At 33.8% G+C, this 17,335-nt stretch overlaps 1 protein-coding gene across 1 annotated transcript in view; it reads left to right on the top strand.

Annotated features, from left to right (window-relative positions):
* LOC134534710 (jmjC domain-containing histone demethylation protein 1-like) overlaps nt 1-17,335 on the top strand; it is a 55,264-nt gene that overhangs the window by 17,479 nt on the left and 20,450 nt on the right. The window contains exons 2-4 of the mRNA XM_063373187.1: nt 11,907-12,015; nt 13,012-13,107; nt 14,767-14,906. Coding sequence (XP_063229257.1) covers nt 11,923-12,015; nt 13,012-13,107; nt 14,767-14,906 — 329 coding nt within the window. The 5' untranslated portion in view covers nt 11,907-11,922. The remainder of the gene's footprint in view (nt 1-11,906; nt 12,016-13,011; nt 13,108-14,766; nt 14,907-17,335) is intronic.

The raw sequence follows: 17,335 nt of genomic DNA, 5'->3' as shown, positions 1-17,335 counted from the left end.
CAGGGAGTGATATCTCTATTTATTTCTATACTCCTTTGGATAAGCCACCACAGTTTTACATATAAACAAATCCTACAAATGTTTTAAACATTATGACAAATAAAAAATAGTTTCACAATCATCCTTTGTTTTTTTTTGGTGTGTATAGTTTGAAGTTTAATATTATGTATGTACGTAAATTCTTAAACATAGAGTTATTTATTAATTTATTTAGATAATTATTCAGAGGTAGGTAATAAGCTTTCTATTTGTCAATATTGTTATTATGGTAGATAGGAGTACAGTAAATGCCTACATTCTTATATTCCTTTATATCTCTTTCGATTTGGAGTGTTTCCGAGCCATTCGGGGTCATCATTATCACCCCTCCCCCCCCCCCCCCCCCCTCCCAGGTGGTTAAAGCCCCAAAATTTCGAAAGTTTAAAAAATTTTAAAAATCTATCTCTTTCGATTTTAAGTGTTTTCGAGCCATTCAGGGTCCTCGAACCCCCCGCCACCCTCTGGGAACAAAGCCCCAAAATTTCGACAATTTCAGAAACTTCAAATATCTATTCTTTCAAAATGGAGTGTTCCAAACCATTCAAGATCCTGAACATCCAAACCCCCCCCCCCCCCCCCTCCTTCCTCAAAAGTGAAAGCCCCAAAATTTGCCATGTATGACGTCGATAAACTCTTACACCGTTTGACCGATCGCCATGAAAGTTGGCACATTAAAGTGTTTTTATCATGGAGAAGGTTTTTATGCTAACCATTTTTTTTGTAACTCGCCGCTAGATGGCGCTGTAGCGCATCAACTTCTAAACCTTTCAACCGATCGCCATGGGTAAACAGATAACCATAGGTCACAGATACACAAACAGTAGGTAATTATGTGTCATTTCTTAATGTCCACCACACTGAACATATCGCCATCCATTTTGCTGTAACTCGCAGACAATTTATCACCCGGTGTTCAGCCCGGGCAAAGCCGGGTACTGCAGCTAGTATAATATATATTTCATTGTTGTCTAACTTTGGTAAATTATGAAGTTTCACAAGTCAATTATAGATAGTATAACCAATGCAACTGTGTGTCACCTATACTAGTGTGATATGTGTTGAAGGAATAGTTGTTGCATCTTGGAAAATCTTTGCGTATTGTCACATAGTATTGCATACTTGAAGCCGTATATATATATCTAGATTAAATGTTCAATTTTTAAGTTTTATGTCTTTTCAAAATTAGATATATTAAAAAAATTCCAGAATGTTTCATGTACCATTAGTTGAGTGAAAGTTAAGACTGGTGCCTGGGAAAACATTACCTGTTTTCAGTCTTCCAAAACGAACCTTTTGTATGTTTGTTTCAGCCAGTAACTATTAATATAAATTTGCTTACTCAATTTGCACATAAAGCAAAGATAGGTAAACTGGATAAGAAAGTAATAAAACCAGTCACATATACGTCCAGTCCGATGAACTTTGCATGTTGTCATCTTGAAATATCGATGTATACTCATTATGCAGATGTTGACTGAAAGGCAACACCAGATAATCCAGAATGTTAAAAAAAATAAACCTATTGGTTCATGTTAACGGGATACAAGAGCCAGTCCTGTCAGTCGTTATTCAGTAGATCGCGCTTGTGATGCGAATGTGCAGCGCTTGGCTGCGGCGAGGCTTACTCCGCGTGCGGGGTTGCCAAGTCGTCAGTCGCGCGCTGGCCGCTGTCTCAGTGCCTTGGTTATCTGCCTCCCTGCCACCCGATATGTTTCCTCGCGGCCAGACACTAGCTCCGCGGGGATCCACGGCCTTCACATGCTGTGCGCGTTATATGTGCACGTGTTATTTTACATACCTTTTCAATTAAACAGTTGTCAACTACAGTTTCTTCGCTGAAACAATTTATTTATTTGGGATTTAGTTACTATTTGAAGAGTGGCTTATAGCGAGAGATTCTGATGTATAATCTCGGCCCGGGTATGATTTTGTGGTCTAATTTCGAGCATAAACCGAAAACAATAAAAAAATAATTCCTAGTCTTATAACTCTAATTTATTAAAAAACCTTTCACTCGATTAGAAATAACTACTTTTAATTGTACTAAATACTTTAATAAAGTAATGTCTTAAATACTTCCTGAAATGTACAGGAACAAACACTATATAAAATTTAATGCTGTATTAAAAAATGATACTCTGGCTAGAGTTTTTTTGTGTAATTTTACAGAGAGTTCACAAAGATAGTTTTTATGTATGTACATTAATGATACAGTTGAAAGACACCATTAAAAAATTTATACAATATGTGTACTATTTAAATAAATAATATATTAATTACATATAATTTAGCATAACATTAAAGATTGCAATTAACATGTTGACATACGTTTTTAAACAGAGAAATTGTAGTCTTTCAAGCACTTTCACTGCTACGATACACATAATATTACTTTAGTAAAATATATATCTATATAAATTTATAATAAGTTCGAATTTAATATACAAATAAACATTTAATATGTGTTTGATAACCCAAATTCTAAAAAAAAATCGTATTGCTTTCACGATCAAAATATGATCATAATATTATCTACACTGTTATATTAGGACTGTGTCAAAAACAGAAGAAAACATGCATAACATTTAGGAAACCAAAACTGAAGTAATCTGTTTTATGTTTTTCTTTAGTGATTTTTGAGCTTCTTTTACAAAGTCTGGCTCTCGCGCATTTAGTCTTCGGGTATTTAATAGATCTGCTATCTCTGGAAGTAAGCACTCCACAAAAAATTGTTGTAGTTTTGACAGCATGAGTTTTTCCCAAATTTATTTGTGGAACAAAATTCTTTCAACATGGAAATCATTTTTCGTATGAACTACAAAGTCGTAATATTTTCTACTGCAGACGCCAAGTTGACCTTGAATCTGGTAAAAAAAAATTAATAATAATGTGGGTTTTCTTTAGACGCAAATCTCCAAGTTTTTCTTCGATACACGTATTTTTTTTTCTTTTTTGAAACATAGTCCTTTAATTTATTGTCCCCAGCTGAAAATAAGCATTTAACTTCCAGCAAACCATCGTCTGCCACTAGTACATCTGGAGATATTCCGAGAAATGAAAAGCTTGGGTGTACAAAAAAAGCCACTAACTTCGACTTCAACATTTTTTAGTTTGGAATACATATTCTTAGCCACATTTTCGCTAACTCGTCCAAACTGAATGGCTTTGGAATTTATCTCTTTGTGATACAAAATTTATTTTACTAGACAGTGGCAGGATGTATGTGTTCTTTTTACCACAAAACCGAAACTATATGCTGTAAGTCTGTTCATAGGAGCATCCCTCCATTTAGTGTTCTCGTGTTGACCAACAGTACTTCTTTCCAACTAATGAATATTTTTTAATGTTGTTGCATCCCGATTCAGGTTTTCGAGGATAAACTTCATCTTTGGTATCAAGTTCTTTAGGACTCAACACGTCTTCAGGACACAAAATGTCTTCAGCACTTGGACCATACTCCAAATCAGGACCAGGAGTGTTGTTTGGTTGTCTCTTTTTTATTTGGAGGGCCATCTTCATACTGGAGACAGCTAATTTGTAAATCTGTTTGGAAGTACTTTTCTGGGCTTCGACAAAATTTGTTTTTCCATGGGATGAAGTGCCACCTAGGACCTCTGACATGGGCCAGTCCAGCTCTCATAGAACGAGCGTGATAAGAGCCTCTTTCAGCAAAGTTGACTAGTTTTCCACCTGAAAACTTAGCTATCAAACTCATATATCGCTCAACCTGATTTTTAGTTTTGTTAAGTACGAGTCTATAAGATTTCATTACCATAGGATCAAGAGCCTTTTCAATAGCTTCCATAATCCCAGACTCTTTCACCAATGTCACAAAATTTTTATTGGTATTTTTTCCTTTTTAGTATTCTACACTGCAGTTTTCGTGACAACCGAATACATGGTGAGGACCATTTTTTATGTCAAGTTTCAATTGAACGACAGATGTACCAACAAGAGATGTTCCAGCAATTTCGATTGCTTTTCTAGAGCCAGATTTTAATCTTACTATTCTTGATTCAAGCGAACGACGCGCAGAAGGTGGAAATGACATATTTCTGGTAAATTTGTGAAAATAGTTTTTTTACAATCTGCTTTGCACACTCAATTTTTACGACTTCCCTTCCGTAAGGAACTCGTTGCTTTATTCTAGAGTAAACACTGAATCTCCGTCACCAAAGTATTTTAACAAGTGCTGCTCAACACTCCCGCAGAACCCTTCTACTATTATAGTTTGTTCCATTACAGTGCTTGGACCACTATACTTTTTAAAGCAAAGATGTTCATTCACCTTTTTGTCTCTGAGTCTTGCAAATTCGCAAGCGAAGCAATACTTCCCTTTCACTCCCAGGTACCAGAGTTGGTTTGTTTCGGCTCCGATAATGCAATTCTTCAAAATAAAAATAAAAAGATAACATACACATTTTGACTGGATGTTATAAGTACTGAAATGTTTTATTTGGTGAACAACAGACTGTAGAGTAAGCATTGGTATAAACAGGAAGATAACTCACCACTCCACTTGAATTGTAACTATGTCAGTCAGTCCTCTTATTCCAGCCGCCGTCCCCTACGAAACTAATATGTGGTGTTTCATTTTCTACGTTCCCTATGGCAATAGCTAGTTTTTTTTTTTCCACTCTCTATCATTTTCTTGGAAAGTTGTCTTTGCCGAAACTAAATAAAAAAAAACCATTGTAGTAATAGCGTTAAGAAAAGTTATGCAAATCACATGTACAAATATTTCACTACACAAATCTGTCACATTATATGGTTGTGCAAATAGTGGATTTTGGTGGTCGAAAATTTTTGAATCGAACAGGAATTTTTTTTAAAATTATTGCGAATAATTTCAAAGTCGAAAATTGATCTTTCATTTTCACTTAGATAGATACATAACAATACAGAACACATGTAGTGAAAATAGTAGTACTATATTAACTTTTGCAAAGAGTGAAAATTGTACCATGTTTATTAACTATTGAAGCAATGTAAACATCATTAATATGCACATTTCTCAGATAGCAATATTAAAAAGTGCAGTGTTGTACTTTTTAAAATTAAAATCCAAATTCCATGACCGCAATGAATAACGTAGGGGGGGGGGGGGGGGGAGTTGAGAATTTGTAAAATTTGAAGGAAGTAGGCTGGAAAATAACTTGTTGCACTCATGGGTGCCACATGTTGAGATCCTCTTCAAGAGAACTATACTACCAGCCAGCTTGTGTTAGCTACCCAAGGTCGACGGCCCACTGAAGAGTAGCTGGTATTTGAGATTCAGCGCTTCGTTTCGTGTTGTCACTGGGCGCCCTCACACGTACATACCCACACCACTTGGGGCAGACATTCTCAGCTGCCCGAAAGTAGCGGCAATCTCCTGATAGTTCTGTAGATCTCTCTCCAGGAGTGTCACGTGAAGGCTGACATTTCACGAATGTGGTAGCACGGTCGTGGGTGGCGAGTGCTAAGAGATGGTGTTATCATCTTGTGACGCGTATATTTATAAATGTGTTTGTATGTAAATCTGTTTAGTTTTGCTATTTAAAACATGATTATCTTAAAACGATCATTGGTTACCAAAAAGTAATCAGTTGGTAGAAACCAGAGTCTATAACTGTAACTGCCATTTTTACTTCCACGTATTATCATAACGAAAAAAGCAACCGTTTTTGCGAAGCGTCACAATACGATTGGGCACATAGCGGCGGTGAGGACTGCCGTACACACAGTGTTGAGGTAACATTGCGTGAAATAAACCCTGCATTATTTGAATGCTGATATTGTTCCCGCAGTTGCTAGCTGCCAGACGAACGGTCACGTGTCACGGCTTGTTTTGGTATCAGTTCAGGTCCTACATGTACTTGTAGGCTATCAGTTTTTTTCATAAGACAGCCATCTATTTTGGGAAATAAATAGTTAGATATAACAGTGTATTATTTTCGTGCTAGAGAAGGTTGAATACGGATTCAAGAGAAAAAAAAAGTTTTTATTAGGTTAGATTGGGGATGGTCAAAACTAGTCTAAATGACAATAACGATGCTTTTACCTGGAATCGTGAAGTGTTGTATGATTAAGAGTTTACTGTATATCGGCAAATAAGCAATGATGACTATAATATCTTATGAAAAAAAGAGAAATTTGGCTTCACCTGAGTAACAACCAGCAACTACAGATGTGCCTGTAAATATTCGCAATTTTAATCTTTGATATTCGACTTCCGAATGTGAATAGTTCATAAATAACTGCGCAACTATTTGTGTTTACGAATATCCACACACCCCAATACATTTTCCATTTTTTTGTGACTAATATTGGTATACTAAAATTAAATAAAATACTCATTTTTAGGCAACTAATAAGTTTTTCAAACTGTTGTCTCATTGCTATGTGGATTCATTCAATGTAGCTTCCTAAGTAAAAACAAAATAATGCCTGATAAAGGGATTTATCTTTAAGTTACATTCAGGAAGTCGTCTAAAATTTACTATTATTATTTTTCCTCCGAAGAACAGAATAACTTAAAATGTTATGTAATAGTACAATGGTATATGTACGTACCGGCTGCTTAATCTACTGAGCCTTTTATTTAATGTAAACCTTAGCATGCGAGTATGAAATCCATTATGAAACTTTTCGCACAGCGGATCGAAGCTGTTCCAAAATATGTAAAATATATTTAACCTATCTAAGGTACAAGTTTCAAGTTTCCACTTTTGGTTCAAATTGTCTTGAACTCCAACAAAAGAGGGGGGGGGGGGGGGGGGGTTAAGAGAGAAACTATCTCACAGCTAGTGCACTGAGATTCTCACGGTAGACGAATTAAGTAAAAATTATAGAGGGAGTAACGAATGGTGCTAAGAAATTAAGTTTGCCACTGAATATGGGTTGAATTCCCCAACGTTGCCATGTTAATTTTTTAAGTCTTACACTTAGGAACTGAAATAATATATATTAAATTTTAAGGCACAATATTTTTATAAGCAGCAATTCGTTTAAAAGTTGGCTAATTGTCACTAACAATTTGGCTTGGACAGCTTAATACTCACGTGAATGAAAACAATACAACCAAATTGAGAACCTCCTTTTTTTAAGTCGGTTGAACGTTAACTTGTTTTCATGCTTACCAAATCTAATTTTCCACGTAGAACTGTTTGTTTACTCTTACTTTTAAGCTGAGGATTTTTTACCTAACTTATACTTACATAAAAATAAACACATTTCTTGAATCAGGATAGTTCAGTTTGCAAAGCGTCACTTGAACACATTTCAAATTTCAAAATTTGGAAGTTTTTGTAAAGCACATTATGGCACAAAATATTTTTTTGCCCAAACAAACTTTAAAGTAAATGGAAAAAATAATTAAAACTATAAAAAATTTGGGTTCACCTTCTCTTCAAACCTTTCGCTTTTCGCAGCACATCTATGCGTCTCTGAATTGATAGCACTGTTCTTAGCTTTCTTCATGTCGTTGACACAGTACTCCGCACCATGCTGATTATTTACTGGCACGGAGGAGGTGGGGTCAGATTTTGTTAGCCGAGGATGGGTCCGAAGTAATGGCAACATGGCAGCCGGCTGCACGCTCCCGCGCGCAAGACAGGCGCAAGTGAACCTACTCGCGGCCAGAAAAAATAGCTGAAAATGCAAAATACGAACTATTTCTTGTTCTTATAAAGTTAGCAGTATGCCACCGCTTACTTTTTTTATCTTTACTTTAGAAGGAAAAATAGTACTGTTTCTAAATATTTGTATATCTTACAGCCTGTTTTTTAGACCACTTTTTCGGTTTTCCTTAATTTTAAAAACGTAAAATAAAATACTCATCAATATTTTTTCTACAATATTAATCTGACAGATGATTTCTGTTGTAAAACTGCAGCAAACAAGCCAAGTACGAAATTTTTATCTGAAAAATTGTAGAAGATGTAGAAAACACTTTTTAACCTACAATTCCATATCAAGTCGCTGGACCAGGGACGGCCTTAATGGTCACCACAGTGAGCTGGTCCAATCCATGTACGAAAAACACCCCCAAAACTTCACAGACTCACCTCCTGCCTGAACCTGGCCTTGCACACATCCAGGATGAAATACTTCATTTGGCCTTCGGTGCACTCAATGACGAGCGTCATTGGAATACAGGCAAAAACGTGATTCGTCAGACCACATTACATTCTGCCAGTCAGCTGCTTTCCACGTTAAATGATTTCCAGCCTATTGGAGACGTGCAGCTTTATGTACCTGTGTGAGCAGTGGCCTCTTGCGAGGTGACCGACTCCAAATGTTCATTGCATGCAGTTCCTGTCACAATGTTCTCTCGCTAACAGGTTGGGATGGACTATTCACTGACTTAAGCTATTCCTGTGGGGTTCGGAAGCGATTTCGATCGACAAGCCGTGAAATGTGTCTCCTGTTCCTCTGTCAGTATCTTTATCCAAACAATTCTGACATTTGTGGCCATGTGTAGTACACCTTTGCTTGTAGACACGTTGAACAGTCCGCTGCGAAACACCATCAAATTCAGTAACTTCACGCACTATATGGCCATGGGCACAGCCAAACATGATTGCCCCTTTTTGCCACTCTGTCACATCCTTACATCTACCCATGTTGACGTACACTGTCCGCTTGAAACATTGATGTCTCACTAATTGCCACAGCCTTATGCTCACGTAGAGGCAGTTAAGCATGGGACTTATTCACTGCGCCATCTGTACAGGCTTAACTATCCATCTGTACGCATGCACTAGAGTGACAAATTTTTTGTAGGGTGAGTTTAATTATACAGTAGAGTCCCACTAATCCGAACCCCGCTAATCCGAAAATCCGCCTAATCCGAACAGGGCAAGGACGAAAAAAGAAATTTTTTTATAACAATTATGAAATTTGAAAAGCAAATAAAAACAAGTTTTTTTCAAGTAATGTCTTACGTTTATTAATATGTACATAAGAAAATTATGAATTATCTATTTCTCCTTCAACTAAAAAGAAAAAAATATGATTACGTACATAGTACTTAAATATTTACGTATTTATATTATGCTAAATACGCTAAATAATAAAGGTGTGTTTTGTGTCTGATCTTTAATATTTGACACATCAGATGTTAAATAGGTAGCCCACGCCTCATAAAGACCATAAATGGCATTATATAAGAAAATTCCGCCTAATCCGAACAGGGTTCGGTCCCAATTAGTTCAAATTAGCGGGACTCTACTGTAGTATGTTTATTATTGGTGTCTAGTATATATATTTTTGTTTGATTAGGTACGGTGATCTAATCAATTATCTTAAACCCATATTTATCATCTTTTTATCCTTTAAGGAATGTAATGAAATGGTAAAATGGTTTTTGGTAATTTTAGGCCCAATATATATAATTATTAATTCTTTTTTAAACCACTTTAGGGGTTGAATTTTGCAAAATGGTTAAAGTTTGTTTGGTAGCTTTTGTATGTTGATTATACATTTTCTTATGCTTGATTAGATTGGAAGATATAATCATTTATTTTATAATTTTTTTTACCCCTTTTTCACTATTATTGGTAGTTGGTACCCAATGCCTTTTCTTATGCTTGACTAGCTAATAACCTGAAGCTTTGCTTGCACAATTTTATGGTATTTCTGATAGCTTACCATTGAAAGAAAAGTATGTGCTTGATTCCAAACCTTTTTACTTGAGAAATGGACCCAATAAATTCTCAGGTGCTTAAGAAACAGTTTAAGATGGAGTTTATTTTTTTGTGTGTTTATGCATAAGCCTTTTTAATTTTTTGTATAGATGAAGTATCTGATTTTATAACTCTTTTTTTTTTGTGTGTGTTTGCGGATATAATTTACCATGATTAAATTACACTTAAAAAATTGTTAAAAATGCACCTGTTTCTTTTTAATTAAATTTATGACTCTTTTACACTTAGACTTAAATTCATTATGGTTAAATTTGTGCTTAAAATAATTCAATAATTTTACCTATTTCAAATACCTCCATTATTTTAACATATTTGATACATTTGCCTCTTTAATTGAATTTTAGAGTACATATATCAAATTTCTTAACTAACGTATTAGTTTATCCTTCGTTATGTTTAGTATTACTAAAACAAAATTCCCAAATTGTTAACCTCCCTCCTCATTTTGCAGAGCGATGCCTATGTAAACATTCAGAACTAAGTAAATATGGCAATATCCGTTAACCAAGTAAAACCAAACTCCTTTTTTTTTTTACCACGGATGTGAACTCCAGAATGATTATAACAAACGTACATTTACATTCAATTTAAATCTAGCTTGCCAATGCTGATTTGGTTAATTCTATACCTTTTTTTTATTTTTTAAATAATACTAACCCCTGTTACAACTTATTCTCAGTTTCTTACATCCATCTTTATTTTCTATGTTGATGAGTAACCCCTTTTCTTATCATTAAAAGATAAATTTCAATAAATGAAAAATTATGCAATGCGTTATTTTCGATTCAAGTTTTTTGTTAGTTTCTTATTTCTAGTTGTAATTGAATTGGAAGTGTAAATTTTTTATTTTAAAATAATACCAACACCTTTTTTACCCCTTAGGGTTTAACATTTTCAAAATGTTAAAAATATGTTTTGTAGTTTTATCGTGTTTATTATTTGTACCTACTATCTTTTCTTATGCTTCTTTAAAGATTGAGATAAAATTTTTAATCTTAAAACCAATTTTACATCTTTTTCACTCCTTGGGGGCTGAATTTTGCAAAATAGTAAAAATTGTGGTTGGTAAAGTTCTTAGACATATTATTGGTACCCAATATCTTCATTAGGCTTGATTAGTTTTGGATATTTCATTAATCATCTTAAAACTGTAAGACCTTACTAATAAAAAAAAATGGTTCCATGTACTTATATACGCGCGTGAGAAGTTATACTTCTTTGGCATCATTAAAGAATAGTTTTTAATTGCATGGAAATAATTATTACAATAAAATTATAAAAGGGCTGGAAAAAGATAGTCAACACAGTCAATAATGTTCAGTTTAAATTTGAAAAATTAAATAAATAAAATTTAGAGAATAATAAATATATGACATAATTTGTACTAAATATTATAAGATTCTTTATTTTGTAAATATTAAATAACCAATAATATTTTAATTTAAATCAATAAATAATACATACTGATAAATAACCTAAATTATATTGGAGCACTTGAAAAAGTATATAAGCACAATTTTTTTTACTAATAGTTACGATTAGTAAATAATCAAAATATTCAATTTAAATTACTACTGAATATAATTTACTAGCACATACATAATTTGCACTTGTATGAAACTAAAACACGTGTTGTGAATGTAGAAACTAGAAACACGTGGATAAATATTATAAATATGAAAACAGTGATCAGAGGTGACGAGCGTGCCAACATGCGCGACTAATAGAGATTCTATTTCTATTTTGTTGGTAGCTTTTTTTCAAGACTTAATGAGCGGTTTAGCGGCCAGCTTCAACATGTTAATTTTGTGTTACAGTGATGCGCGCGCATCTTAAAATTTCACTCTCATCATTTTTTCATAATGTGCCTAAAGAAGTATAACTTCAAAAAGTTTCATTTAAATCTCTCAAGTAGTTTCTGATTTATGCTGAAACAAGCGGGCAAAAATTTTAAAAACTTAATTTTTCAGTTCTAAATAATTTAGCCATTTCCAATAGTATTTTTTTTTTTTATCATTTCATCCAAAATAGATTTTGTTTAAAATCTAGAGCGGTTTTATTATTAGTATAGATTTGTAATATTATGCCTTGTTAAAAATTTCAAAATAACTTTTCATAGATAAATATTCAAGTAGACCTCAATAACTATATTCTATGTTCATTTATGTTTTTTTATAGGTGGTTCAAGTAAGCTATGGCTAGTGAAAATACTTCAATATGTGACTTCTCCAAAAACTTATTTTCTTCCTCAGTTTACAAGAACGTCAAGGTCAAGGAAGAGTATGAGGTGAGATCATCGTTTCCGGTAAGAGGGAGAAGGCTGGGTACACTCTGACTAAATTAATTAAGATTCTGTGCTATTCACAACTTCTAATTAGTATTTATGAGTGACTAAGTGTCTACAGTTAATTTCATTTAATTTTTCCTTTTGTTAAATTGTGAGGCAGAATTGTTAATTTTTCTTGCCAAAGAAGTAATTAAAAAATTAATTTTGCTTTGGAACAAACTAAGTTTCTGAACCACATTTATTTCATATATGTATAAAGTGTCTCTGATAGGACTTTGTTGATTTAATTGTTTTTTGGATGTCTGTAGTTGTTTAGTAATTTCTATATCTGTATTTGTTGCGATGATATTTAGGACTTACACCATGGTTATTTTATCTGTTTGTATACAGCATTTATGTGTTGTTGTGCTTATATACACAAATTCAAGTGTTACTGTTTGAGTATTCCTACAATATATACTATTGTGTGAACTAAAATTTCAGAAATAATTTTTTTTGTTTGTGCTTATCAATTTTACATTATACAATCAGCAACAATTCATTATCTGCAAAGGCTGATCTGGGGGGGGGGGTCTGATGGCAACTTAAAGTGAATGAAATATGCCATTATATTTTATGGGGAAAGTATGAGGTTCTGAAATAGCACCATCCCGTCAAGAGTTTCTGGATTCACCACTGATTTAATAACTTTCACATGGGATGATTGCTGTATTCACAGAAATTGGAATTAGTAACACATTGCAGCAGCAGAATTTGAACGTAAATGGGTTATGTTTGTAGCTGGTGTTCAAATATTTTTACTGGACACTTAAATAAAATTATTCAAAAAGAGGATGCTTAATGAGTTAGTTATGTTGAAACTTGTGCTGTTAAAAATAAGTTTCATTTTTAAATTCCCTTTCAATATTTTTTTGCTTTTATCATTTTTATAACTTAATTTTTGCTATCTTTAAACTTGTTAATGCTGTTACCGTAACCAATGAGTTTTGTTTGCAGGATGTATATGAAGAGAAAGGAAAGAGCAATGGGTCTGAAGATTACCCAGCGGTGGCACCATCGGTTGAGATTCCAAAATTAAAAAAAGAGATTGAGGTTTGTAACTAATATATTTCAGTATGAAAATATGAGACGGACATTATTCTGGCATAGAGACGGTTACCATATTCATGATTTTGTGACCACCTAAGTAATTGTAAAAAGCAACATTATTAATGAATTCAATAAATTATTTTGGGACTGTGTATGTTACTGAACTTATCACTTCTGATTTTTGCGATTTTATCCAGCAAAATACAAAAATATATTTTTTTATTAATAATTATATTTATATAATTCAAAATATGTCATTTGAATTTTAATGTTTTGTTACAAACACTCTACATAGGTACATAAAAAGAGTTTTTTCTTTAATAATTTAAACCAACAGTTTAGAGCTTCAGTGGTGGGCACGACAAATATTTGCAAGACAAAGACAAAAAGTTTGACAAAGAGATAAATAAAGATGAACAACAGAATGAATGAAGACAAAAATGGTTGCTGCAAGTATACAGAACACTCCCTTCCGCTAGCTCCAAAAGCCATAAAACACCCCTCCGTGGGGGGGGGGGGGGTGTTTCCCAACTGGTAGGTACACCCACAATTGGCCAACACACATAAGTTGAGTGAGCTCCACACTAACATATACAACAAATACAAAGAACATAAAAGATACAAAAAATAAACACAAAATGTACAGTTAATTTAACATAGGGATCAAATAATAATTATACTACTAAGAGAATTCATAAATTATATCACAAATAAACATAGAATAGTAATATTGAGCATCTGTGTTTTGAAACAAAACTGTAGTTATTATGATGTGGTAATAACTTTTTTTTTCCAGAGAAGTCACATAACCTCAGCTATACAAGGGGGGCGGGGGGGGGGGGGGAAGAAAATTTTAGTACTGAATTTTTGCAAACTACAATTTCTACATAGCCTATACAAGGGTAACTTGGAGCAGGGTTCTACCAATCCCAGGTGCCAGGTCTTCACGACGCCCTACTTTTCCATACGGGCGACTAACTTCTGCCAAGATACCGAGATGCAACTGTGCAGTGGTTTTGAAAACACCAGCAAAGTTTGTTGTTACAAAATCTTGTTGTACAGAAATGAGTGGTTCCAAGAAACTGGTACAGTATTTAAACTATCATGCATATATTTTATCTGTGTTACGCAGCACAATATGAGCTTGTAGATAAAGTACTACTTTGTATAGATGAGTTGTCAGCATCTCCCCATGGTGGACTCACTCACTGGAGTCACTCACTGCAAACGCAGCTCCAGTGTGCCCCAAAAAGATTAAATATTTGCAACTTGATTACAGCTATAGAGGTACTGTTTAATACTTTAATAGGTATTAAAATAAATTCTAAGTGTAAAACTGCTCACAAAAGTTATGTTTTTTTTTATCACTGGCACCTAGATTTTGTGTCTGACTTTTCTGCAAGTGTCATTTTCACTGTTGGCATACTGTGTTCACTAGACAGATGTCTGTAGGATTCCAACACAAATTTTTTTTAAAAGTAATATTTATATGTGGCTTAATGTACTTAAGAAGGACATGCTGAGATTCTTTCTGTAGGATTCCAACACAAATTTTTTTAAAAGTAATATTATGTGGCTTAATGTACTTAAGAAGGACATGCTGAGATTCTTTTCGCTCTCATCTAAATCAAATTTACACTGTCTGTTTTCTGGTGGTTTTAGGTTGACCAAGAATACTTTAGTGATTGTGTGGTTAAGGAAGAAAACGTTGTCCAAGCAGACAGCAACGAAGAACGTACTGCGAATGAAGAGGTCGCAGTTGAAAACAACTCCATTCCAAATTCACCTGATCGCTTTCCAAAGTACGTTTCATTTTTAATTGCTATATATTAGTATTATAGACTAATAACACACTTAAATAAATTTGGTAATATTCTACCATTGTTAGATAACAAGTTAGTATTAAATTAATGATTCAAAAATATGTAAAATGTAAATATGTTAATTAAAAATAATATAATTTTTTTAATTGTTACTAAATTCAATATAATAGCTTGTGCCATAATTTTATTATTTTTTTTTATGTGTAAAGTATTTGCATGTCTATCTTTATCATGTTATCCCTTCATAATCATGTATTTGCCTGTACTCATTTTTGATGTATTTTGTCCTGTAGTAACTGTCCTGTCTTTTGTAGTGCCTACTTGCATGCAGTGCCTGCCGGCTTGTAGTGCCAGCATTATTCTTTGTGTTTGCATGTTCTCTATATGTATATGTACTCGTTTGACTGTCTTCTATATGTCATTCCCACCTCAAAAGTTCTCTTAAATGTTGGGAGGGGGGTGACTTGATAGTATCCCCAGTCATTGCTATGATGGGATTGCAGCTAATACTGTAGGATTAATCTGTGATGGATCTTCATAGCCTTAAACAGTACGGAGGTGAAGCAATGACAGAACACCCAATCCTGTACCCTAGGTGTTTTTCTACTGGATAAAAATCTCCCACCTTGTCGGGAATCTAACCCGGTCACCAAGCCTAAATTAGAAATAAAAAAATAGGCTATTCTAAAAAGAAAATCAGAAATTTTTGCTTGTTTGTTTCATTTTACAAACAACTTTATGCAACAGAACAATTTTCAATAAAATTTTAACTTGAGAAACGTAAAATACAAAACAATCTGATCGTAAGAAAACAATAACAAACGGGTATATTCAGTTCAAAGATTAATGAATGCACAAAATATGAGATCCGTGCCTTGGTAAAGCGCGTGCACCATTTTCATAATCATTGCTAGTTTGCGCCACTAGTCTCGCTTGGTGCTGGCCATAGATGCTACTAGGGAAGTGCACAGTCTTCCTGATACTATACATATCTATGGTGCGATAAAGTTATTTTCTTACGTTTGCAAAGGTAAACAATGAACGTTTTTCAAAATAAAAGAATTAATTAAAACGTAATTTATCAGGTGGAATATAAATAAGATATAACAAAACAATTTGTGAATTTTATGACTTTTCCGCTTCGTAAAAACGTATTAAACGGCAAATTAATGATTTTATAAGTGTATGTTCCAGGAAAGTTAACCATTTTAAATATAGTACTTTCGGCGGGACCAAAATTAATCGGCGTATGACACTGGAAAATGTATGAAACTGGAACGTATCATCGAGGTTCTACTGTAGTTGTATTTTGTACGATGGCGACTCAAAACTTAATTCAATACAATTGAACAAGCATTCCAGTATCGAAAAAATGTATCGAACTTACAGTTTCGATACTTGATACTTTGCGATACCGTCAAGTATCGAAGGTATCGAGGTATCAAAGTATCGAAAATCCCATCACTAATTGTGTTATGTATTTTCAAACCGTTCATAGCTCCAACTGCATTTTTGATTGAGTGTAATAAAACTTTCTGCACATATTTTGACACAATTTAAAAGTGGTTATTTCTGCCTAAATAATTGAAATTAGTATTCTATCAAATATTATAGTTCCATACATCCTATGGATAGGATTTGATTGCAATACTGGCCTGAACTTTGCCAGAGTTTTTACATTTGATCAAGAATTTGAATTATTAATTTTTATTTGGAGAACTCTCCAACAACTGAAAACATTTGCTTTATGTGTGCCCATTAAGTTCACATGGTTCTCCACAGAGGGTGCCCAAAAATTTAAGTATTTTATAGTTAAACCAAGTTCGTGTGTTTTTCTACGTTTGGTATCATAACACTTCTGTTGGGTTTAAGTAAAGAGGAAAAGACTTAAGGAACAAGGCAGGTACCTGTCATAGTTTTGAATATGAATCTGGTTATTATGTAGGTATCACATAAAAAAATGAAAAAGCATGTTTTTTATTCTATTTGAAGCATTAAGATTGAAGTTTTTTAATATACATACAGTAGTATGAGTAATGTTTTGAAAGCAATCTTCTGTTGACTGCAGTATGGACCCTTTCCATTGGTGTACATTTGGCAAATACTTGCCAACTTCCGTAGAGAAAGGTGTGTTTAAAATGTGTTGCAAAGAGTTCAAGCACCTTAATGCAGGCTCCTATACACTTGCTCCCATTTTGAATGAGATCACCTTTATCTCACTTTTATTGCTTGTTACATTAAAATGTCCATATCTTTGAGATTAAAGAACTGTTTTACTGTAAATTCTTCAGAAGAGTGCCTGGTATACTATATAGGAGAAACATTTTACTATGAGTTCTACGTTGTACAAACATATATTATGGCTCCACTGGGGATGCCAGATATGTGAGGTACACTGACTATTGTAG

This window comes from Bacillus rossius, chromosome 8 (assembly GCF_032445375.1).
Source record: "Bacillus rossius redtenbacheri isolate Brsri chromosome 8, Brsri_v3, whole genome shotgun sequence".
NCBI classification, from domain to species: domain Eukaryota; kingdom Metazoa; phylum Arthropoda; class Insecta; order Phasmatodea; family Bacillidae; genus Bacillus; species Bacillus rossius.
The sequence above is the reverse complement of the archived record's forward strand: the minus strand, read 5'-3'. Positions and strand labels throughout refer to the sequence as shown.